Below are 26,913 nucleotides of genomic sequence, written 5' to 3' on the forward strand. Positions count from 1 at the left end.
TTGGCCTTACTTTTCCTGTTTAAGTGGAATCTGTGTTTTGTATGTTCATCACGACTCATCTTACTTAAGTCTATCAAATGTACATGGTTAAATTTATCACACAGTTTCTTTGGCTCGGAATTGTAGTGTCGAATCTCTTTGTTTACACACAACCACAGTGGTAAATCATGTCGCACTGGTACGTTTGTGATGACAATGTTCGTTTGAAATAGTTTTGGTAATATGTTATGGAAGCCTCGCAGGGCTGTCTTGCTTTCGTTTTTGTATACGTCATTGCTGCCGCCAATAATCACAACGTGAGCGTCTTTGTCCAATTGACTTGTTTCTGTTGTAATATTCTCCACCACTGCATTTAACATTGCACCAGGCTTGATTTTTGCAAAAACTGAATACTTTGGAGGCACACTTTCGCGAAAACGTTTGGATAGGTCTTTTCCATGACTGTCGTCATACTGAAGAAGCCCTATGGTGCACCTTAAGATTGGCAAGTTCTTATTTGGTTCTTTAGCGAGGGTTTTGTGATTACTTTCTGGTTTGTATATGTCTATTGAGTTACCACAATCCGCTACAAGTGCTGAGAATTTGTTTGATAATGGTATCACTGGGGCTGTACTTACATGTAGTTCTTGCTTCTTTGTTTTTTTTGGCACACGCCACATTTTCTGCGCGGAATGACTATTAACAATGGTGTTGTCTTGAGCTAGACAATAATTCCGATCCACTGCTTTATATTTAGTTTCCAGCTCTTGATATTTTCTCAGAAGTTCTTGATATTTTGTATTGATTGATACTAAATCATCTGTTAACATGCTTATTATTTTTTCTTTTGTCTTTAGCATGTTCGTTATTTCATTTTCCGCGGCACTTATGAAGCACTGTCGGCATGTCCAGTCATATTCGTCTTTTATATATTTCAAATTGACTTTGACACATTTATCGTGGTACCAGTACTTGCAGTTGGCACACAGGATACCTCTTTTGACCTTCTTCACGCAAATTTTACAAATCTCATTATCACTTTTTAAAGAAACTGGGACATCACTGCACGAAAAATGTTCACTCAACGTCATCTTGCATTCTGACCCCTGTGACTGTCCCTGCTATAGGACTTTCCCTATGCTACCATCTCCTATACCAGCCCTGTAACTGGCAAAACACATATTATCAAAGGTAGAGCCACCTGTTAAATGACACATGTCCTTTATCAGCTGTTATGTGAAAACTATTTGGCCTTTCATGTTAGTTTGACAACCACCAAGTTATCAGTAACAAATGGCCTAGACAAAGGGCGTATACCGGTGACAAACAATACCCGGTTGCACAGTATTCTCTGCAATGTGTCGTTCGTGACCTCAGTGCCTTTTTCACCACACATGCCAACCAGATTCTTGCCCCAGACACCAGTTTCTCATAACTCTGCTCATGGGAACTGGTGATATAACACGTAATAGGTTCTCACCACCCAGTTGTGTTTAATTTACCACCACCCACCTGCCTTTAATTTACATTTATTTCTTTGGCCTCAAGATGCCATCTCAGTAGCTTTTCCTTTCCAGACTCCCTTTCAGTTTTCTATGTCTTTTATTTTCTAACCAATCTACTCCCCCTCACTGCTGCCCCCACATCTACCACGTATAATGACTTACCTCATCTCCTCTTATTAACTCTTGCACAATGTTTTGTCAGTAATCTCTGTCTTGCTTTTTACCCTATCTTTCGCCTTCAATCTCTCAAGTTTTCAAACTTCATCTGGTGCCTCTGTAACATCAGTATTTCCTTCCCATACCACCTAGGAAGTCTCCCCAGACCCATGATTCTGAGTGACTTTTCTGAGCTCTCCTCATTTCTTAAACCTTTATTAGTCTTTTTCCTTCCCCTTCAACCTTTCTGTCATAAGAAGAATCCACTGGCTTCAAGAGCTTGAACATTTCCTTAATCTTGATGTACGTTTTCTCCAGCCAATGCCTGCTGAAAAGATGTTTTATCGATACAATTACATTATATGTTCAAAAACTAATTATTTTTGTTGGTGTATTAATTTACTTTGATTACATTCATTCATTAATGTTATAATAGATAATACTCTGGGGTAACTAATCTGGAATTACTGTATTGGCCCTATGATAAGCCACCACCGCATTTAAGCTGAACCTCTATATTTCGGAAAAGAAACAAATATTGAAACAAACATAAGCTGCACAGTGACTGAGAGGAGAAAAATTACCAGAAATTAACTTGTTCTCACATGTAAGACATACAACAGTGTAGATGTGTACTGCATATATTTGTTCTAAAAAATGGTACAACACATTGGCAGCTGACAGTGGGTACCATATTTTGACTTGTTCACTCTCATCACTGTCAGTATAGGTATTCGCTTCAGCTCTCCCACTCTAAAGAGTTTCTCGATTCTCTTCCCACAGTATCACCTTCACTGCCATCCAGCGTATTCAGAGCTTATGGGCACTCAACACCAAGGTTATCAGCAGCCAATGTATTCAATTCTTCTTGAACACTCAATGACCATGATTATATGGAGGATCATGAAGAAAGAATCCACTTGCACAGAAGGGTCACTAACAGCTTCTTAATCTCACTAGACATTGTAAGGGATTGGTCTTCTTCCAGGAGCCAATTTCTTTGTGCATGGTTTCTCTTTTCAGAATGACATACAGGGCTAACTTAACCCCATTGGCTGTAATAGCTAACATCACAGTTGTCCTATTTTTTTCATTCAAAATTCCTCTTAATGGGACACTTTTTGCCCTGTTTATGTCTACTGTCATATTGTTTAACATGTCAAAAATTCTGGCATCTGTTAGTATTGCCAGTCTGATGAAAAGGGCAAAAGTGGCACTTTTGCAACTTGATGACATACTGGTGGAACTCAACCAGTTTCGCCTCAACATCTGCTGGTATTCTCTGTGCCAGTGTAGTACTTCATCAGAGAGCAAGGCCATTTCTCTGAACAATTCACTCACCAACCAATATTCACATATAATTTTCCTTGTGGCTGTTTAAGACTGATGCGATTGCCAAGGCTTTCAGTTGCATTATATCTCATGGGATAAGCATTCCATATTTCATCTTATCTTGCACATAGAAAAGAATTGTAGTTTCAAGTTCCAGATATTTGTCACATATCAATCCCCTCAGTGATTTTCTTGTTGAATCTGCCTTCATCCATTTTTCTTCTTAAGCAACTCAAGGTTACACATCATATTTATCCAGATCATACTTTTTCTGGGCTTTTTGTTGGTTATGGTTTTGGCATATAACAGAACTGCGAATAAGAAGTTCGTGTTGTAACTGCTATAGTTTCTTGGCTTGATAAAGTTGTTTGCTCTAAATAGACATTCATGGTAAAAGTTTGCACAGTCCTTCAAACATCAAGTGTATATAAAAAGACAATAAGCTACACCCTAAGAACAAAATTTGAATAAAAAGTGTGGCTTATTTTCAAGCCAACACACTACATCACAAACAATCTGTTTAGACAAGTGGTAATATTAGTCGCAACCTCACAGTCCATTTAATTCTACTTCTTCTTCTTGGCTTTTAAGGAACTTTAAGTTTCTGTGCTGAGCTTACATGTTGCCTCCAAATGCTTCTATCTTGTACTACTTTCTGCCAATTACTTATTATGTGCATTCTGTTGCACCCCCCCATGTACTACTGGGTCTCACCCTTGATCTCTTATAAAACGACTTCTCCAGGACTATTCCTGAAACCACTTGACCCTCTCACATTCTCATACCCACTCATTGAACTCTTCTGGGGTTTACTACGCTCATTATTAGGGCTAAGATTTTTACAACCTAAAGTCGGCACAATATATAAAAAATACAAAAACCCCATTATCATGATCAAAAAATTAAAAAACATAAAAATTTGTGCCAATACAACAAAGGTGAAATAAAATTACTGTTGTAAAATAAATTAGTAAGTCAGTTTATGATAATGAAACATTTATTCAAGAATAAAATGTGCACAAGAAGCAAGATAAAAGTATGGGATTTGATGCTTTTTATTAATGTTACCAGAACATAATTAACCTGTTATGAGTTAACATCCTCATTTTCACTCCAATTTATGAGCTCTGCTTTGCCCCATACAATGAATACCTTCCGAAAATTTCCAAACAGAAAGATTTCCCATTGTCAAATAACAAATTCTTGTACTTAAAAAACATCTTTCTAGTAGTTGAGGATCACATTTAAAATGATCAATATAAGGTGAATCTAAATGACTAAGAGAGAACTTTTCAGCCAACAAAATCATTGAACTGGAACATTTTTTCCCTAACATGTTTCCCATTTTCTTTGACATTTATTTTCGCACTTTAACAACATTTTCTAATTTATTCACAATTTTTTTCACTTGTCATATCTGCTTCACTAGTGGCACTTCCGATTGCTCCACAGTAGTTATGGCAGCAGGAACAGATCCACAACTCGATTTTATGTTTGAATGTTTGCATGAAATTTCACCGTTAGAAATGAGTTCTTGGGCTAATCCAACTGAAGAGGCTTCATGGATCAATGATGCTTTTCACTACATTTAAACTCTGGCACTGATATGCATGCATCAATCCAGGACTCCCATCTTATAAAAATGGGAAAATGGTGGTAAGGAAAAGTCTGGAACTAACAACTTAAATGCTGCAGTGAGCAAAGGGGCTTTCAAAATTATATATTTGATACACCCAATAAATTTATTCACATTATGCAATTTACTACAAATATCTTCTGAAAATCTGTGTAAGGTATGACATTAACAAGTCACATGCACAATTTTACTGTATAATGCTTTTAGTGAATCAGCAGCTTTTGCCATGCAAGGTGACCATCCATTATGAAGACTATTACATTGTCATGCATAACACTTTTGGGCCATACAGCACCCACAGATCTGTCGAACAATTTACTAATGGTGGAAAAATTTACTTTTCTAAATGTTCACAGTTTGTTACAAACTTTTTGCCTGAATTAATTTCTTCTAAAGTTTCCACAGTGACATTTGTAATACTACTGTGCACAGACTACAGTTTTATCAATTGATACCCATATTTTTTCTTTGCAAACTGTCTGACTTGGTGCATCTCTGCCCATCTACCCCCATAACTTTGGCTGATGGGTTTTTTCTTAATATGGAAGAACCAGGAAGAGATTTGACTGGTATTTTTCTAAGAATTCTCAGAATTTAGGATGCGTCAATTTACTTAAGGGAATGTCAGCACAAAGGGAAGCTGTACGAATGTCTTCACAGAATAGGGAATAAGATTGGCTGGATTCCCATAGGAGCATTTTTTGTAATGGTTTTCCATTTTCAGTCCACTGGAAGCCATGATTATCTTTTTCTGTTGCCACATGATACTATATGTTAAATGACTTCTACACAGTTAGTTGTACATTACACAGATTACAATACAGCTTTTTACCATCAATCGTAAATACTTTCTCACTGTACTAAGACATAAGCCATTGTAATTTTACTTGAATCATTTGCTTCACTTAAAGCATTTTTGTTTTCTGAACTATACTGCACCCAAAATGAGACACTTGTCTGCAGTGCAGGGTCCAGAATGCCTTAAGTAACTACCAGCTCGTAAGAATGACAATAGGCTACACAGACTCATTGTTGTGTACAAGTGAATTCCACACCGTTTAATTCAAACGAAATAGGGGAGAAAGGTAGATATTTTGCATTTTCTAGGAAACAAAATGAGATATGCAGTTCTGCAAAATTTGACACAAAAGATGCATGAGTAAAGTTCATTACTTTCTGAAAGAGTGAAAAACATACTGAATTTGATCACTTACTTACTAAATATGCTCTACCAGAGAGAAATGGCTACATATGTGTAAATATGACTTAAAAATTACAGTAATTTATTTAGTTTTTTCATAATAAACACTTACATGTATTTAAGGAAAATATCAATCTTACCAAAAAATATATCCCTATCATAAATATCCCAGCCCTACTCATTGTTGTTGCTTGTTGTGACAGTATGTGGATTTGTGTGCGGTGTCTTCTCTTCCAGTTTTGCTATTAATTATCATGGTATGGACCAAGGATTTACTATGAACTTTGTACTCAAATACTTGTATCTGGTGTTCCTGACTTCAGCTAATCTCCATGTTTTTGCTGCATAGGTTAGGACTAGTCTGACTGTGTTACAAGCTCCATTTTAGTTTTGTTTGTCAGCTGTCAAACCCTATAAGTTTTTTTATGGAGTAGTAAGTTATGTTATCATTTTTCTGTCTCAATTTTAATTTCTGCTTGCCTCTGATTTTGTACATCTTTCACTGCACCCATGAATTTGAATTGTACAGCGTGTTCGAATTTATGTTTTGTGATTATTAACTGTAATTGGTTGTCTTTTCAATCTATGTATCTTTGAAATATCATGTATTTTTCTCTCTGATCACTAGCTATTAGTTAAGTCTGGAAGCTTCTTCTATGAGTTCCACAAATAACTGTCTAGCCACTATTCCACTTCTTCAAATGAGCACTATATTATCTGAGTGTGCTAAAACATTAGCTTTGTTTCTTTGGAAAATCCCAGCAGGCAGTAGTTTCAGTTTCCTCAAAACTCTCTACAATGATACATTAAAGTGAAGAGGGGACAGAGCATCTCCTTGTCTTAGCCTGACATTATATTTGAAATGGTCGGAATGTTTTTCAATGAGTTGTTTGCGGAGTGGGGGAGCGGCCATGTATGTAAAAAATTGAATTTGATTTGAGTCTGCAGATGTATCATGGCATTGCACTGAACAGGTATTTGTATTTTGTGCGGGGGCAGTTGTAGTTAGTGAAACTAAACTTCTAATTGTTGTTGCTTATAGACCTCAGAACATTTCTGCTCCAGCTAGGAAGGTTCTTGGTTCACTCTATAGGAAGTACCAAAACTGAGTTATATGTGGTGACTTCAAAATTAAATTTGTATGTGGTTGTGCAAGAAAAAGAATGCTGGAAGATCTCCTAAATTCATATGATCTGTAGTGCAGACTGTTCCCCCCGCCCCCAATCACACTGTAGCAGAACACTAGCACAGCCATAGACAATATTTTTATTCATTCTTCACAACTAGATGGGCATTCTGTTAATGAAAGGATGAACAGCCTTTCAGACCATGATGCACAAATTTCAACACTAAAATGTTTTTGTACTCAAACAAATGTTATAAATAATTGTAGACTATGTTGAAAAGCTAATCCAATGGCAATAGACAGTTTTTAAAACCTTGTTAAAGAACAAGAGTGGCAGGATGTTTATACTGCTGACAACATAGATGACAAACATAATGCTTTCCTTAGCGCATTCCTCATGCTCTTTGAAAATTACTTTCCATTAGAACATTCTAAACAGAGCACTAGCACTAAAAGGCAGATTGGGTGGCTGACAAGTGAGATAAGGATGTCATGAGAATAAAGTGGGAATTATATCAAAATGTTAGAGGTAGTAACAATCAAGTTACTGTAGTCCATTACAAATAGTATTATAAAATGCTTAAAAATGATATTAGGAAGGCAAAGAGTATGTGATTTGCAAGTAGAATAGCTAGTTCACATGACAAAATTAAAACCATGTGGTCAGTCATGAAGGAAGTGTCTGGTCAGCAGCATCGGGTCGATGATACAAAGTCAGTTCATACTAAAAATATTTCTGTTACTGATAGGTTAGATATATGTACAGAATTTAGCAATCAATTTTTGAGCTTTGCTGGTGAATTAAGTAAAAACTTAGTTTCTACAGGCCACCATATAACTTGGACAATGCCTTTGCAAGATTGATGTCTGAAATACTCCTCTGTGATACTGACAAGGGAGAGACAGAGTCAGTAATAAAATCACTGAAGACTAACGACTCTCATGGATACGATGGAGTTCCTAACAGAATATTAAAGTATAGTGCTGCACTTTTTAGCCCTGTAATTAGCCATATTTGTAATTTTTCCTTTAAGAATGGTCAGTTTCTTGAACAATTAAATTACTCATTAATAAAGCCTCCTTTTAAAAATGGGGAAAGGGATAATGAGGCAATTTCAGACCTTTTTCTATGCCATCAGTGTTTGCTAAAGTTATTGAAAAGGCTGTGTAAGTAAGGATAACTGATAATTTTATTTCACATAATTTGCTATCAAATGTACAGTTTGGTTTAGAAGTGGTTTAACAACTGAAAATGCTATATTCTCTTTTCTCTGTGAGATACTGGATGGATTAAACAAAAGTTTTTCAAACGCTAGGCATCTTTTATGAATTGACTAAGGTGTTTGACTGTGTTGATCAAAATTATTGGTCTAGAAGTTGGACCATTATGGAATAGGGGAAGTAGCTCTCAGTTGGTTCACCTCTTACTTTAACAACACACAGCAAAAGGTCATTATCCACAGTGTTGAGTATGGTTATGATGCGGGGCCTGAGGGGACATGGCGAAATGGGGGGGACGGGGGGTCCCAGGGATCAATGCTAGACCCACTCTTGTTCTTTATTTATACAAATGGTATGGCCTCTAGTATCATAGGCAACTCTAAAATATTTCTTTTTGCTGATGACATTAGCTTGGTAGTAAAAGATGTTGTGTGCAACATTGCCACTGTTTCAAATAGTGCATTTCATGACATTAGTTCATGGCTTGCAGAAAATAAAGTAACACTAAATCATAGTAAGACTCAGTTTTTACAGTTTCTACCACATAATTCAACAAAATCTGATGTTTTAATTTCATGGAATGGGCATATGATTAGTGAAACAGAACAGTCCAAATTTCTAGGCGTTCAGAAAAGCCCACGTTCCGTATCTTGCTCAAAGACTTCATGCTGCCATTTTTACTACTCGAATGGCATCCGAAGTAAGTGATAGTTCATCATGAAAAGTAGTCTACTTTGCTTGTTTTCTTTCACTTATAATGCATGATATTAGGTTTTTGGGTAACTCTTTCCATTCTCAAAGGATATTTTTGGCTCAGAAATGGGCAGTTCAGGCAATAAGTGCTGTATGTTCACAAACCTCCTGTTGACCCCTATCTGTTCATTAATCTGGGTATTCTGACATCAGCCTCTCAATATATATGTTCTTTACTGTCATTTCTTGTTAACAGTATCAGCTTAGCTTTCACTCAGTTAATAATAGGCAGAAATCCAGTCTACATTTGGATCACACATCCTTAACTCTTGTGCAGAAAAGTGTGCAGTATACTGCTGCATCCATTTTCAATAAGCTACCACAATAATTCAATGATCTTAGGCTACCACAATAATTCAAAGATCTTAGCAGCAATCCACAAGCTTTCAAATCGAAACTGAAGAGCTTCCTCATGAGTCACTCCTTCTATTCTGTCAAGGAGTTCCTTGAAAAATTAAGCTGATTCCTGTGTTGTATTGTTGACTGCATTTACATAAGCTCATGGCTTGTCTTTTTTTGGGTCCATAAAAATTTTATTTTATCAGTTATTACTTTTATTTTTTAATTTCATGTACTCACATATTCCATGATCTTGGAGATTTGCTCCTCTATTTGGTCTTATGGAATTAGATGTGTAGAAAAAAAACTGTGTTTCATTTAACAAAACCCTGCTTATATTATCATCTGTGCACATCTGTACAACCAATAAAACAGGGAACTACAAAAAATGGGTCATTTTACTTGGTGACAATCATGCCAAGAGAACTGCTGAAAAAAATAATGAAAACAGTTCACATTTACAGCCACAAGAATAATGAAGCTGAGCGTGTCTTTGACCGAGATAATGAAAAACAGTAACTTACTAAATAAGTTATCTAAGAATGACATGGTCATAATCATGGGTGGAAGCAATGATGTATACCAAAATGAGGGTAAATTTGGCACACAGTGTCTAAAAACAACACTACTGAACCTCAAAGTACCGAATATTCTAGTGACAAGCATGCCTCACAGACACGATCTGCAGGACAACTCAATCGGAAATTTGTAGCTTACAAAAATAAACAGACAATTTCATAAAATATGCCAAGTATTACCAAAATGTAACATTCTTTGAGCTTCCCAACTCAAGAGACCTGTTCACAAAACATGCTCAACCCTATAACAGCACTGGGAAGTCATGCAGAGGCAAAATTCTGACAAAACTAATACAGAAAGACGACCATGTTGCAAGAAATACAATTGCTATACAGCCAGCTTCAATCAAGGAAATATGAAAACACTATAACAGCTCCATAACAAGAAAGCCAGTCGCAGCCACAGCATCAGCACAGCCACGATCATCACTTGAACAAGAAGAGGCAGCACCAGAATCATCTACAGCAAAAACAGCAAGAAAATGTGAGGATCCAGCAGAAGAAACAGTGGCTATTGTACCAATCAGTGGGATAACTGTAACAACTCATCACTAAAAGGATGTTTTAGACCAAGGCAAGAGAAATGTAAAGTCTATAAGGTAAGCAGTGCTCAGTGTTTCTCTGTCTTCCACCAAAATATGCAATGTATAAAATACAAAGTGGAACAATTAGAAGTGGAACTGCAGTCTATTGACAGCTCACTTGTTAGAATAACAGAACATTGGTGTAACAGTTCAGAATTAACAAATTTAGCACGAAATTCATACAGTCTAGCCTGTCATTACAGTATTAACACTATGAAATGTGGTGGATCATGAATATAAGTGAAGGAGGGGATTATGTATAAAATTAGATTTGACATTATGGCATTAAGTGAGGATAAACACATAGAAATATCAGCTTTAGAGATAAAAAACCTAGATGTATTCCAAAGACTAACTGTACTATGTATTAATCGTGCTTCTAGTGGTGACATGGACACATTCACTACAAAGTTAACCCAATCACCCAATCACCCAATCATTAGAAATGGTCTCCAGCCCCAAAGGCAAAATCATCATTTGTGGAGATCTAAACATTAACATGATGATCCCAGATATGTCATGCAACAGTTTTCTGAATATTATGTACACCTATGGTGTATCACCAATAATTAACACTGCTACTAGGATAACCAGACATTCAGCATCAAGTATTGGCCATATGCTAATGGACATAGAGAAAGATAGGTGTGACATTGTCATAGATGACCTTGGCATTTCAGACCATTCCAGTCAGTTATTAAAATTAGGCATAGAATTAGATAATAACACTAAAATACACAAGTACAGTAGGATTTTCTCCAAGTCAAAAAGAGCTCTTTTTGCCTCACTAATTAACAGTGAAACGTGGGAGGAAGTGCACAGAGAAACTACTATAAGTGGGAAGTTTTCAAAGTTTATGTCAATATTTAAATTCATAATTGAAGAAGTTTTTCCTAAAATTCTAAGAATCACTAAATCATGTAACAATAGCACCTCGGTAACCAATGGGATAAGGAAATCCTCTGAAACTGTCAAGCACCCTAGCTCAATGAAAAACTACCGTAATGATTCAGCATTTCATAACTATTATCATACATACAGAAAGATCTTCTATAGAAATGTATTGTAAGCAACTGAAATGTACCAACATGAGTTATAGAAAAAGCTAATAATAAATTCAAAGCAGCAAGGAAAATCACCTGTGTGCTTACTGAAGGACTGCATAGACAACATCAATGACCCTTTAGTGCACATCATCAATGAATCCTTCTCCACAGGTTGCTTCCCATATATACTAAAGCACGTTAAAAATCTACATATATATAAGAAAGGTGACCCAGAAATCATAGAAAATTGCAGACCAATCTCGTTACTGTCATCCTTTTTGAAAGTCATAGAGACCATAATGGAAAACAGGCTCAGGGGATACTTTGTTATTTACGTTGCAAAAAAGGGCCACATGAATCATAACGAAAAGTAGTGAGTAAAGAGAAATTTGGTTTCCAGGCTGGCAAAAGCACAAATTCAGCTGTAGCTCATTTCTCAAATGTTATCCTCGAAGACCACATAACAGGGATCTTCTTTGATTTGACCAAAGTGTTTGACACAGTAGACCACACAATTCTGCTAAACAAACTAAATGTACTAGGAGTAAGAGGAGTAACAAACATGTGGTTTCACTCATACCTGCAAAATAGGGTCCAACAGGTGGAGATCACTCAAACTAACTCCAATCACACCTTTTCATACATTTCAAACCCAGAACACATCAATACAGGAGTCCCCCAAGGAAGTGTGCTGGGCCCAATCCTCTGTTTAATATACATCAACGATTTTACAGAAAGTGTCAAACATGGTGAATCAGTACTGTTTGCTGATGACAGTAACATCTTAATCAAAGCTGAGTCGCCAAGTGCACTCAATGGAAATGCTGAGGAAACACTTAAGCATGTATGCCACTGGATAGAGGCTAATAAATTAACACCAAATGTAAAATCAACAGTATTAATTTCCACTTAAACAGAAAACCGAACAGTACCAAGCTAAAAGTTAATGATGAGCACACAGAATGTGTACCATCAACAAAATTTTTAGGCATGCATGTTTATTCTCAACTAACCTGGAACGAGCACACTGCGGTACTTGGAAAGCAAATAGCTTCAGCATGCTATGCACTTAGCATAATAAATTCAGTGTTCATTAGCTCATGTACCAGAACTGCATATTTTGTGTATGTCCACTCTATAATTAGTTATGGCAATCCTTCTTGGGATCAACAGAGCAGAACAGACAAACAATATTTACATTGCAAAAAAGGGCCATATGAATCATAACGAAAAGTAGCAATAGATCCCATTGCACAGAGTTATTTAAATCTTTGGGTATATTGACAGTTCCGTGTGAATACATTTTGCAGACAGTAATATGCATAAAAAACATACATTGACCGGTTCCCAATAAACAGTTCCATACATGCACATGAAACCAGACACAGATATCACTTACACCTCTATAGGAAAAACTAATCAAAAACTCAAAATAGCATGATATATAATGGAGTTAAATTGTACAACAATTTTCCACAAGGGATCAAAGACATAAGAAAAATAGATAACTTCAGGAAATCGCTAAAAAAATATCTCTTGGAAAACTGTTTTTATACTGCCAAGGATTGCTTGGAATGATGTAAATATATAGTTATATGTAAAAATTATCAAAATTATTATGTGGTTTAACAATGTTTCTTTATGTTACAATATTCATGAATTCCGGTTGTGATAATTATAAATTTGTGTACCTATTGTATATACTTATGTTGACAACATCCATACAATCCTGATTGACTACAGATGGACAAATAAATAAATAAATAAAATAGTAAGGTTTTGAGTTAAGTAGAAAATCCCAAGCCCATCATTACTTTCAACAGGATTTGCCTATGAAGGGAATCATAAGCTTTCATAAAATTGATGAACTAGTGAATTTTTTCTTTTTTTTTTCATTCCCATATATTTTCACTTACTGTTCTGATTACAAATACATTTATCAGTAATGCATCTATGTCTTCAAAAGTCATTTTGATAATCCCCAACTTTATTTTCTGTATTATTTCAAACAATTCAGCGAAAAACAAGATAAAATCTTATATGCTGTATGATATTCCCTGGTAGTTCCTGAAGTATTCCCTGCCTCTTTTTTATGTATTGGGGCTATTAATTATTCTTTTTATTCTATTGCCATGGTATCAGTTTTCCAGACCAGGTGAAACAAACATCTATGCAGTGCTTCTCCTCCATATTTTAGTATCTCAGCTGGAATTCTGTAACTCCCAGTTGTCTTCTCATTAGTTAGGTCTTTGATATTCCCCAGCACCACTTTGTATGGCAGTTCTGGAATCTGGTCAGTTTTGGGACTGCTGCTGGAATCTGTAATTGGTCATTCTGGATCACAGAAGTTTGGTAGATTGACAAAATATTTGTTGCTTGTTGATAAAATCTTGCATGGTTCATACCGCCATCCTTATTCTTCATCACCTTAAATTTTTAATTAAAACATCTTTTAATTTTGCTGACTGTGCCATGCAATTCCTGAACATTTTAATTTGGTAAAAACCACGAATTGCTTCAATCTGTTGGTTTAGGTATCATTTCTGTTTCTTACGATTTACTTTATTAGCCTGCTTTTGTGCCTGCCAAGAAGTAAGTTCTATTTTAGTATTCTTATTTGCCTGTAGCCATTCCTTGCATAATTTTATAATCTTGTCTTTAGCCCTCCTTCCATTCTTCGTCAAACCACTTCTTCCTGCCTTTCTTTAGTTTCTGTAGATTATTACTTACAGCTGTGAGGACAACTTCTTTTATTCTATTTCAGTACTCATCACCAGCCATTTCTTGATTTTCTCAAATGCTACTTGAAACCTCAACTTGATGATGGTAACATAGCTTTACTAAAACCAGTCATCCGCAATACAGTATTTATTGCGATCTTGGCTAAGAACTTTTTCTTCTCCAAGAAAGTAAATACAGGTTGCTCCTTCATACTAAGTATGAGTAACCCAACCTCAAATCAGTTTGAAACTTGAACTTTATATTTCAGTATTTCTTCTGTCCCTATTACATTTTCCACGTCTAATTTGGGCTCTTTTTAATTACTGATAATTTTTTTTGTCAACAATCTGATAAAATTTGGGAGTTACATACATTCACAGACACAGTACAAGAAAGAAAAATGATCTGCACTTGTATCTAATGAATCTACATTTGGCACAGAAAGCACTGAAATGCACAGCTGTAAAACTCTTTCAAAAACTGTCCGTGGAAATAAAATATCTGACAAACATCAGACGTGCTTTTAAATGTAGATTAAAATGATTTCTCTTTTTGAACTCCTTCTACACAACAAAGTAATTCTTGAACAATAGTAAGTTTTCAGTTACAGTTCTGTAAATGTGCTGTATGTAACCAAATTGTCCAGTACGCACATTCCGTATCACAATGTTAATCATGAGTATGATGCATGTAACATGGAACTAAAAAGCAAATAGTGGAGGAAAAAAGGATTCAGTTTCCCCTCTTAATCCAAGACTAAGCTAACAGATAAAGATACAGATCTCTATCTATCTTCTACAAGAGGCTAAAAATTCTTCTTTAACAATGCAACAAAGCAAATTAGTGCACAGAACTTGCTAAGCTGTCAGTAAAAAGAATTAGTAGTTTTGAACACTAGAGACTTTAAATCTACAGAAAAATTCACTTGTAAAAAAAACTGCAAAGAGACAGAATGGCTGCCATTTTTTTTCCTTTGCCCTCACAATAAGTGGATCGCTCTGTCATTCTGGAGTCTGAGTGATGTGTTGCTACTTTGTAACCTTACCCAACTTCCCCCCCCCCCCCCCCCCCTCTTCCTCTTTGAGGAAGGAACTAATAATTCTGAAAGTTAGGATTAGCGTTTTCTCTTTTAAATGTGAATCCAGCAGTGCTGCACTTTAAAACCTGCAGTCACTGAACTTTCAGCAGAGCCAGGGGGCGGGGGGCTAAGACAAGACAAGACAGAAAAGAAAAGAATTTGTGTTATATTAATGTTACCAATATCAAACATCATGTTACTAGTCTCCTTTCAGTGAATTATTTTCTACAGTTATCTTCGTGCAGCATATAGGAAAGTCCACTTTTTATAATTCTTTGTGGGAAAAGTAATAAAACAATCAACACATGAGTATATTTTGAGCATAAAATGAGTTTTAATTATGAAAAATTGTACTTTTGTGTACTACAATGATTCTGACCTTGTTGTGATACTGCATTAGCTGGATGATAACACGGATATCATCCGAGTAGTTCTTAATGGAGATAACTCGCATGATGTTAGCAGCATCCTCGGCATCAGGATCCTGGCAGTATTTATTAGCTAGCACCAAGCACGCATCAGCTTCATGCACCTGCACATTGTAATAAGTGTATAATAATTAAACACAATTAGTTTGATTCTGCATCAACAAATGATAACAACTGTAATTAGTACTGTATAGGTTATAAAATTACATGGTCCAGTCACGTTACCGTGACCACCTATATTCAATGTAAGTGTGCAATAACCACTAACAGGTGGCAGGTAGCAGCAATAGTGTTTAAAGCTATGTATAGGAAAGTACGGCCAACTTGCCAGTGGCTGCCATTTTGGACCCACTGCCCTGCTGGTGATACATTGACTTCTGCATCATACTAAGCCCTTTATATTAAAGAAGTGCACTCAACCATCTAATGCATTGCTAAAACTGGTCAGTGGCTTCAAACAGAAGAGGTCAGATATTTAGCAACAAAAAGTCTCAACAAATTTAAGCTAAATGAGTCAGAAAGCATTCATTGCGATGAGCATGAAATGCAGTTTTTCCCCATTATCCATTATTAATAGCGAAAGCAGATTTTGCAGTTCTTTTTGTGGTATTGAGTTTCAACATCTGTTTTCATAATTAGCATTAAATTGGTCCTATCCAATTGTTAGAAGGACGAAAGGAAGCCAATATTAGTTCACAAGTGCAAGGAAAAATCCATTGCTAATTGAAACTCTATATTGACTTCCAGAATGAGATTTTCACTCTGCAGCGGAGTGTGCGCTGATATGAAACTTCCTGGCAGATTAAAACTGCGTGCCCGACCGAGACTCGAACTTGGGACCTTTGCCTTTCGCGGGCAAGTGCTCTACCATCTGAGCTACCCTAGCAGTTCTGCTAGGTTCGCAGGAGAGTTTCTGTAAAGTTTGGAAGGTAGGAGACGGGATACTGGCAGAAGTAAAGCTGTGAGGGCCGGGTGTGAGTCGTGCTTCGGTAGCTCAGATGGTAGAGCACTTGCCTGCAAAAGGCAAAGGTCCCGAGTTCGAGTCTCGGTCGGGCACACAGTTTTAATTTGCCAGGAAATTTCTATATTGACTTGCTTCCTGTTCCTGCAACTTGTTGCTACAAAAAATCGCACAATGTCTCTTTTGTTATACCAAATAAAGGATTGGATTCAAATATATATATATATATATATATATGCTGATAAACATGCCTATATGATTACACATGCTTTATATTTTTGTCAGATCTATCCCATTAAATTTTGTCTGCAGATTGATCTAAGACGCTAGGAGAATGATTACAAAAGTACAAGAGAATATAATATTTTTAAAATGTGTTTGAATAAAACTAGGCCTATGATCAAAAGTAGGCTGTAGGAAACAGTAACAACCGTATTTGTATTAATACAGATTAGCAGCCAGGTAGCCACAGTAACCACGGTTACTGAATGGTGTAGGTTCGGTACTTGTCTAGTGAATTTTTTTTTTTTTTTACATTACATTGTGGGGAACAAAGTACAATTTATTATTGTGAGCATCACAGATGTAAGTTTAAACTATACTGTACAGTCAATCAGATCAAATTTTTTACCAGTCATGATAACTTTGTATGGTACCACTCACTATTTTTTGTTTTATGTGCTAACAGTGGCAGTTGTATCTCTAAGATTTCTATTTTGTAATTAAATTACCATTAGACCATCCTATTAGCTCTTCTGACCCCCCCCCCCCCCCCCCCAGAAGGATTGGAACCTAAGTAACAGAAATGTAAAAAGGAGACAAAACAAATGAGCAGAAAAGAATAAAATTAAATGAATGGTTAAGTTGAGCTCCTGGAACCTTTCCCATTGCAACCAGTATTTTCCTTCTTCTTGCGTCTCTCCCTTTGGAAGGAATTCTGTGCAGTTTTCCTCCCTTTTCGCTTTAAAGCTAACAGTCAAAAGCACAGAATTGAGAAATTACTCCACTTAAAACTTCAAAGATACACAAAATTTCCTATGCTTCACATGTAATGCTTGGGCCCACAATGGCTGCTAATGTCATGTGACATGAATTCGGCCAATCCTGAACTGCGGATGGTGGCAACCGCAGGGGAAAAGGTTGGCTATACATTCCTTTATACAGAGCTTCAATAGCAGTGGAGGGTATATAAAGCATGTTTGGGGACATGATAAACAGTGCAGTCATTGTCATAATGTGGAAATGGAACAATTTATTTGATATCCAAAATGGCATGTTCATTGGCTTTTGGGTCATGGGTGGAAGCATTTACGAAACAGCTGTTCCTGTGCCATTGTGGTTCAGGTATACCAAGCATGACAAAATTGTGCTACTAGGCATAGATTACAGAAGTGAATAACAGCTGCAGAGATGTGTACGGGTGGGTAAATGTGCAACTGTTGACTACTTGACCCCCTCCCCCATGAACTATGGGGCTATCAATAGTGTCCCATTAAAGATCATTCAGTGAATGATGTTGTGTATGGGCCTCCACAGCAGGTGCCCGGCTCAATGCTCACTGCTCTTCATCAACAAAGAAGGCTGGAATTTGCACGCCAGTCCACAATTGCACAACCAGTGAGTGGTGACAGGTGGGCTTTTCAGATAAATAATGTTTTATGCTCCACTGAACAGATGGCCATTGGTGTGTACGGTGTGAAACTTTGAAAGCAAACACTCTGCCAACACCTAGCCATGACATTGGAGGTGGCATGGCTCCACATCCCTCTTGGTACCTTCCAGAAAGTCATTGACTCTCTTCCTGCAACCTTTGCACTGCAAAAGGTCATTATTCAGGCTCTTGACAGGTGGCCACATTAATGTGACTAGACAGTATAATTTCTTAGATAAACACATTATGACCTACACGCTATGATTAAACACATTATGTTTCAGATACTAATGCATATTTAGTAATTGACTGATATAAGTTATTATAATTCTTTGGATCAGTGAAACACATCAGGGGCAGACTTCACTAACTCATACCTAATATTTTCTGCACAGATTTTATGACAACTGAAATACCAGGATGGAAACAAACAAAATGAAGAAGGGCAACTACTAACCTGTAGTTGACTGATGTGTAACACAAAGACACATGTTTAAGGCACAGAAAAGTTTAATAATTTTCTAGCTAAGTATTGTCGTTCACACACACACACACACACACACACACACACACACACACACACAGACTAACAAATAAAAATTAAAAACAATTACAGTGAGCATCATCGGCACAATAGATCATCTAGAAACATGGTTTCAGCTCAGTGGATTAACCCTTGACTTCCCAGAAAGACACGTGATCCAGTCCAGAACAAAACAGTCAAAATAACAGTAAATTAAACTAAGTAAAAAAAATTGAGAAATATAGGAAATAGATTCTGTGAAATTTTTAGAGTTAAGCCCAGACAATAATCTGAATTGGAATATACATCCTGTTGGCTGTCTAGAACAGCGGTAGGTTAGTGTGCTATCACAGGCGTGGGTGCCCATGACGGGCCTCACTGATTGTCCACTATCATGTTTTTTTTGTTACCAATGTGCACTCGGCTGCATGTGCCTCTTTACTCTGTGTTCTTATTGTTGTTGGTGTCATAGTCTCTTTGGCATTCACGGTAAGGCAAAATTAGTGAGCAGAAAATGGTTGAAGAGGAATTAAGATCTTCAAAACACAAATAGGTCAAATCCCGCAGTGGGAAGAAGATTGCTTTTTATTGAAACACAAATTGGCTCACAGACCTTTCTTGTAATGCTATTTTATTTGTGTGGAATAAGTACCAACTGCAGCAACATTTTCAGTTCCTTCCTGAGAAATTCATGATTACTTTAGATTTTGAGGGAAGTAAGGCCAAATATCTTGAGATAAAACAGGAAACAGAGAAAGACGAATGTTCATATAGACATATTTCATTTCTAGAATACACTACTGTTATTTATAAAGTATTATGTGGTTTTGCCCACTCTACTTTACCTCTCCTTTTTGACATATTTACAGAAGAGAACCATATCATCCACAATGAAGGGCCACTGAGAGTGAGGTATCACATATCTCTTGATATAACCAAATCAGCACATCCCTTCAGAATGGAGAATTTGTTAAGAGTATTTTATTGCTGCTCCAACAATTTTGTGTCCAGCAACTTTTCCAGTTTTTGAAACAGCCGCCCTTTCACGGAGAAGAATTTGCAGGTGTACTGAAGAAATGGCGAACAAAGTGGAAATGCGACTGAAAGATAAGACTAAAGCTTTGGTCTTTTTTCCCTCTGATTTTGGGTGAATGCATGGATGTAACAGATGTTCCCTGGCTTGCGGTATTTGTGAGAGGTGTTGATGCTGGGTTCAACTTGATGGAGGAACTTCTTGATTTAGAGCCAATGAATGATACAGCTACAAATAATGACACATTTTCTTGTTTAGTTAGGAGACATTATTGGCAAACATCAACCCTGCTGGGAAGACTTTCATTCACTTCAAAAAGTGGAGCTCCTAAAATGGTTAGTTAAAACTCAGGTGTAGTTGCTTTGATAGGAACAAGCAAAAGAAGTTGGTACCTGGCAGTGAATAACAGAAATACAGTGTTCCGTCATTGCACAAATCTGCCGGTAAAATGTGCCCAAACAAGTGGCTTCATGGACATTGTTTTAAAAACAGTTAAAAAATTTAGATCGCATGGTTTGGGACATTGGCAGTTCAAATATTTCCTAGCAAAGATGGGGTGTGATTGCGGTGATGTACCATATTTTTGTGAAGTATGCTGGTTGCATCATGGTGTTGTTATAGAAGCTTTTTCAACCTTCATGAAGAAATGTAAAGTCTTATGAGATGAGGTGTGCATAAAGGCATGCACCCTAATGTAAACTCATACAATTTTTTTATGACAGGATTGCTATAAGCTAACCTGTAATGTTCAGATACAGTATTGCTAGTGTCCAGCTTGACACAGTGAAGTTGTTTAAATATCTGGGTGTAATGTTGCAAAGTGATACGAGATGGAATGAACATTTGCGAACTGTGGTAGAGAAGGCAAATGGTTGACCTCACTTTATTGGGAGAATTTTAGGAAAGAGTGGTTCCCCTGTAAAGGAGACCACATACAGGACACTGGTCCAACCTATTCTTGACTACTGCTCGAGTGTCGGCGATCCATGCCAGGGCGGACTGACAGAAGACATTGAAGCAATTCAGATCTGGGCTGCTAGATTTGTTACCAGTAGGTTCAAACAACACATAAGTGTTGCGTCAGGAAATCAAATAAGAATCCCTTAAAAGGCCATTTGCTTCAAGAAACACTATTGAGGAAATTTAGAGAAGCGGCATTTGAAGCTGACTGCCAAACGTTTCTACTGCCACCAACATACATTGTGAATAAGGACCATGAAGATAAGGTACGAGAAATTAAGGCTTATAGGTGTATAGGCAGTTGTTTTTTCCTTGCTCTGTTTGCAAGTGTAACGAGAAAGGAAATGACTAGTAGTGGTACATGGTACTCTCCACCATGCACTGTTCAGTGGCTAGCAGAGTATTAGTGTAGATGTAGACCATGGAAGTCATTCCCTGAAGTCTTAACAATGTCCTGTCATCCTGTCCCTTCTCCTAGTCAGTGTTTTCCACAAATTCATTTTTCTGGTTCTGCACAGCACCTCTGCATTCCTTACCTTATTTGTCCACCTAATTTTCAACATTCACCTGTAGCACCACATCTCAGATGATTTGATTCTCTTCTGTTCCAGTTTCCCTACAGTCCATGTTTCACTACCATACAATGCTGTGTGCCAAACACCCATTCTCAGGAATTTCTGCCTCAAGTTAAAGCCTATGTTTGATACTAGTTGACTTCTCTTGGCCAAGAATGCCTTTTTGCTGGGGCTAGTCTGCTTTTGATGTCCTCCTTGCTCTGTCCATCATTGATTATTTTGCTGCCAAGGTAGTAGAATTACTTAACCATTTCTGCTACTTCGTGTTACTTTCGTCTCTCTTCGAGTTATTCTCAATCCATATTCTGTTCTCATTAGAGTGTCCATTCCATTCAGCATATCATGCAAATCCTTTTCACTTTCACTCAGGACAGCAATGTCATGTTCCAGTAGCTATCATTATATTCACTACGTTTGCATATGACACCTCTTCTGAAGGATGAAAACCGAATTTCGGAACTATTTTTCGCTGTTGTGTTTATGTGTTAAGATCTGAAGTGGATTATAAGCTCAGTTAAATACGGTATCTGGGAAACAGTTGATCCAGTTGGTGATTCAGTCAACAAAGTCATTATTGCTCTTCACTTAAATGTTACACGTAGAATGCTTCAAGCACAGTCTAGTATTTCTGCTTCTCCTTCACTGTGCAATAAGTCCTTATTAATTGAATACTCTGAAAACAAGACATAACTTGAAAACCTGAGCATGTTTCAAAACTGGTTTTGTTCACATGGAAGCAAAAATCAATAGCAGAACTGGAAAACTGACAACTAGAAGTCGATTTCCAGAATAAATTTTGAAGTGTTCAGATGACCACCCAGAAGCAGTATTGGGAAATTTTACTGGATTGGGTTTTGGCAGTACCATGTAAGTGGGGTGATAGTATCTCATGGTTTTTATCTTCAGACTTGGAGTGACCTTTTTGGTGCAGATTCCCAGCCACGCCCAAGTGCAACTACCTTTTCCACAGCCTTTGCCATACAAGATGGACAATGCTTAAACTAACTAGGCCTGCCCAATTGCAACTGCAGGATTGGATCCCCAAGTGTTATGGGATTCCTTAGGAAGGTGACCCTTGCACACCTGCTGCCAGTGTGCTGGTCCAGACTAACAGCTTCCTGCCTCACTCAAGCCTGCTACTGCCAGCCTTGGACTTTAATAAAAATGGCAGGATTTGCATTATTTTGTTTTACAGTCATCAGCCACCCATTATGAATCTGGAACTATTTATAACAGCACATAGATATGAGACATGTGATGCAAAACACCATGGCTGCAGTACATTGCAGTGAGTTCGGCCCCTTTACAGTAATATTGGACTTAAACGGCAACAGACCAGAAAGGACAGCTCTCACCACCCACGAGACAGTTAGATTAGATGTAGACATTGCTGCCTAAAGTGAAACCATATTATCAGGCAAAGAGCACATTAGTGAGACTAGTTCATGGCACACTAGCTTCTAGAAACAAAAGGACACAGATGAACCACACATCCATGGTGTAGGATTTGCAGTAAAAACACAAATAGTGAAAGAACAATGATTAACCTCGATTTCTGTATATGAAAGTATTATGATTCTTTGAATTCCTCATTCCTCTCTTTGGAGATATTGTTTTATCATCCTTATCCCTGCCTCTGCTTTTGCTTTAGACAATGATGAAGATAAGAAAAATCAGTTCTACCATAAACTCAACAGTGTTCTCATCAAGATATCAGCTAAGTATAAACTTCTTTTACTTGGTGACATCGATGATACATTGGGAACAAACAATCATTTTTGTGGAAACGTCATGGATAATTAAGATGTTGGAAATTGCAATGCAAATGGGCTGCTACTTCTTGGTTTGTGTGGAGCATAAGCATTGTATCACTAATATGCAACTCTGCTTACCTAATCATTATTAGACTTCATGGATGCATCCACACTCCAAACACTGGCATCTCATTGAATATCATTATTTGGCAGTGTGACAAGAATGATGTCCTGACCACAAAAACAGCTTGCAACTTCATGATTGTTGGACTGATCACAAACTGCTCATTAGTTGTATGATTCTCATACATCATAAACTGTGAGCCCAGTTCTTAAATTCTTGCAGGAGGAAACTGTACATCAACAGCCTGCAGAATAAAACTGTCCACTTTCTCTTGCAAGACACACTTCTAAGTCAACTTATCAAAACATCGGCTAAAGCAGCAGATGAAAAGTAGAGGACCACTTTAAAAAACTTGATCAGAAAGACTGTAGAGGAGGTCATTGGTTAACACATTTTCTAGAGCCAAAGCAGAAATATTAAATTGAAATAACAATCAAGGAAAACTGGTCACAGCAAAACACCAAGGAACTCCAAAGTCTGTCAGATACCATGGACTTGCAAAAATTTTACACTCGAACAAAAGAGGTACATGGATCTCTTCACTACCCATCAGGAATCTTGAAAGTCAACAACAGTACAACTATCCTCACTGACAGTCAGGGCATTTGGAGTCATTGGACAGAGCACTTCAACACACTCTTGAACTGTGGTTCTACTGTTGCTGGTGACTTCCTCAAAACATGTTCTACAACTACACCACAACCATGTATGGCAGTCCCACCAACATTTTATGAATTTATCAAGGATCTAGACAGTGTGAAACTGATAACAATCAACAGATATCACTCAAAATGGCGGCTTGCCTCTTAAAACCAGACTCTTCTGTCTACTTCTTCTAATGTAGGCAGTCCATACGGTACCAGCTGACATGAAGAACTTCACAATTGTCACCATCTTTAAACAAGGCAACTTAAACACTTGTGGTAATTACTGTGGCAGATCCTTGCTCTCTGTTGCTATTTAATTTTTTTGTGGCATTGTGTCGAATCTCTTCCAGACTCTTTCCAATACTGTTCTTCCCAAATCTCTGTGCGGATTTCATCCCTCCAGACCATTACCGATATGATCTTCTGTGTGACAAATGTATGTGAAGTGCATAGAACAACACAAGACCTAGAAAATATATTTGATATGGTGCCCAGAGATGGTATGTGGACAATCTTAAATGTTTCAGTTGCCCTGAACATTTTGTTGGACAATTCAAGATCTCCATGAGGGCATGTATGGGCAAGTGCTACATCAGAATGAAACATCTGATAAAGTACCTACTACTAATGGACTCACACATGGATGTTTTCTCGTGCCAACATTGTTTGCCCTACATGCCTTGCAGCCACACTTTATGAGACAACATTTGTAAACAATGCAGATTTTATGAAGGACTTCTTAAACAGTCCAGACTATTTTTTAAAGGGTGTACAAGTTGCATCCACATATATATTATGCAATATGCAGATGCCAATGCTTTTCTAACACATGCAACTGCACAGCTGCAATTCTCTGTAGATGGTATCAGTAGTGTATATGAATAGTTTGGCCTGCCCACCAACATTCCTAAAATAGAGGTACTCACACAGCCTACTGCTGGCACTGCCTTTCCAGATTTCAATATCTCCATAATACCTTTGGAGCAAGTAGATCACTTCTTCTATCTAGGAAGTATATTACCAATAAATAATACACCTTAGAACAACAATGTTACATGTGTTTGAAAGACCCAGGATGGTTCAAGAATGTTTGATACGTAAGCAAAGAGAACTTTTCAGTTTCAAGTGAAGTCAACATTTTGTTGAGAAGATCTAGAAAGCCAAAATGACCAGAGAGCAATGTGAGAGACAGTCAAGGAATTTGAAAATAAAGTTTTGCCAATTGATCAGGCCAAAAGCCCTAAGATTTCAATTTATGTTAAATCAGAGAACTGATCAAAATCATCTATTCACTCATCACTCAGACAGAAGAAGACAGAGATAAGACCGAAACATTGAATCTGATCTGAAATTGTCTCATGGCTACAAGAGGGTAATGTGGTACACCTTTCAATCATAAAACAAATGCCAAAATGGCATAGAAAATCAACTAAACTGCTAAACCGTCAAAGGAAGTTACTGCAAGATTCTTTGATCACAAGAATGAAATTACTCCCTTTCTAGTAACTGTTTATTGTAGTTTCCTGGAGAAACATAAGGTCCCAGGCAACTGAAAAAAAAGAGCAGCCCATTCCCATTTTTTTTTTTAAAAAAAAGGGTCACTGGAAGATACACATAATTCTAGGCCTTTATTATGGGTGTCATTCTGCCATGCAGTTATATAACAGATTTTATATTGAAGCATTCTGACTCTCTCAAAGAACAAACATCTCTACGATAAAAACCGATTCCTCGAAGATAGATCTTCTGAAAAAGGTTGTTTTGTTCGTGTATGAGATCCAGAGCAGCATGGACAATGGAGTCCAGGTTGAAGACGTATTTCAAGATTTCCAGAAGGCATTCGATAAATTGTACTGTCATTTACTGAACAAGATGCTATCTTACTGAATATCAGACAACGTTTGTAACTGGACTCAAGATTGGCTGTTATATAGAACATAACACACCATTCTTAACAGCATGTAACTTCCAGATCTTTTCTGAGAGAATCTCAATGGAAAATTAGAGCACAATTATTGTTTATGACCATATAAATAATCTAATGGATATTGCTGCAAGCTCCATAAGGCTGTTTTTGAAAAATGCTGTTGTTAACAGGAAGGCCGCAATATCTCATGACTGTAACAAAATGCCAGAAGATTTCCAGAAGATCAACAACTCTTAAAGGAAACAACAATTAGGTCTGAACATAACTAATTTTAAGGTACACACAAATAGGCATCTAGATCCGTTACTGATTGATTACACTAATGGCTGATATCCCTGAACCAGCAACAGTGGTAAAAACCTTAGCAGTGAGCTGAAATGTATTGACCACACAAAACTGTAGGAAAAGCAATGGCCAGACAAACTCATGGCAAGAGTGTTAAGGAACAGTAATTCATTCATGTAGTGAGTAGCTTACAGAACACTCATAAATCAGTTCTTGACTGTCGTTCATCAGTTTGGGACCATTTCAAGGTCGGGTTAATAGAGGAGGCAGGGAAGAACAAAGAGCAACATGTCCATGACAGCATAAATTCTCCAGCATATTAACTGATAATATTCTTGTCAGTGTGCACATGGATCATATAATCATTTCAAATACTATTTCTGTGGTGCATATGGCAGCAGTCTTAAGATATGTGTTTGAAGTGATACAGAATTTAGGTTGTACCACTGTGAAAATTTTTGGCTCCAAATATACTGGAGAGTATTCTGTATAATGTGTTACATATGCATTTTAATGGTTTTTACAGTAATAACAATGTAATACAAAAACTATGAAGTTTTTGTTTCATGTTTCCTTTGTTGCACGAGTGACGCAGAGATTTGGTGTGAGATGACAGCTGTTCTTTTAGTGGCACAGGAATTTTATGCCACAAGATAAAGCCTTCACCAGGTCAATAACAACAAAATAAATTAATTAATTTGTAAAATTTTAATGTTAATGGTTGTATTGAATTAAGTTTCTTTTTTATCAGGATTGCTTTCACATTTAAATTGAGTAGCAAAATTTTATT

At 37.0% G+C, this 26,913-nt stretch overlaps 1 protein-coding gene across 1 annotated transcript in view; it reads right to left on the minus strand.

Annotated features, from left to right (window-relative positions):
* The window catches only part of LOC124552186 (calcium-activated potassium channel slowpoke), an 881,186-nt gene that overhangs the window by 570,867 nt on the left and 283,406 nt on the right, over positions 1-26,913 (minus strand). The window contains exon 9 of the mRNA XM_047126498.1: positions 15,635-15,787. Within this exon, the coding sequence (XP_046982454.1) occupies positions 15,635-15,787 (153 nt within the window). The remainder of the gene's footprint in view (positions 1-15,634; positions 15,788-26,913) is intronic.

The sequence above is a fragment of the Schistocerca americana genome, chromosome 1 (genome assembly GCF_021461395.2).
Source record: "Schistocerca americana isolate TAMUIC-IGC-003095 chromosome 1, iqSchAmer2.1, whole genome shotgun sequence".
Classification (NCBI taxonomy): domain Eukaryota; kingdom Metazoa; phylum Arthropoda; class Insecta; order Orthoptera; family Acrididae; genus Schistocerca; species Schistocerca americana.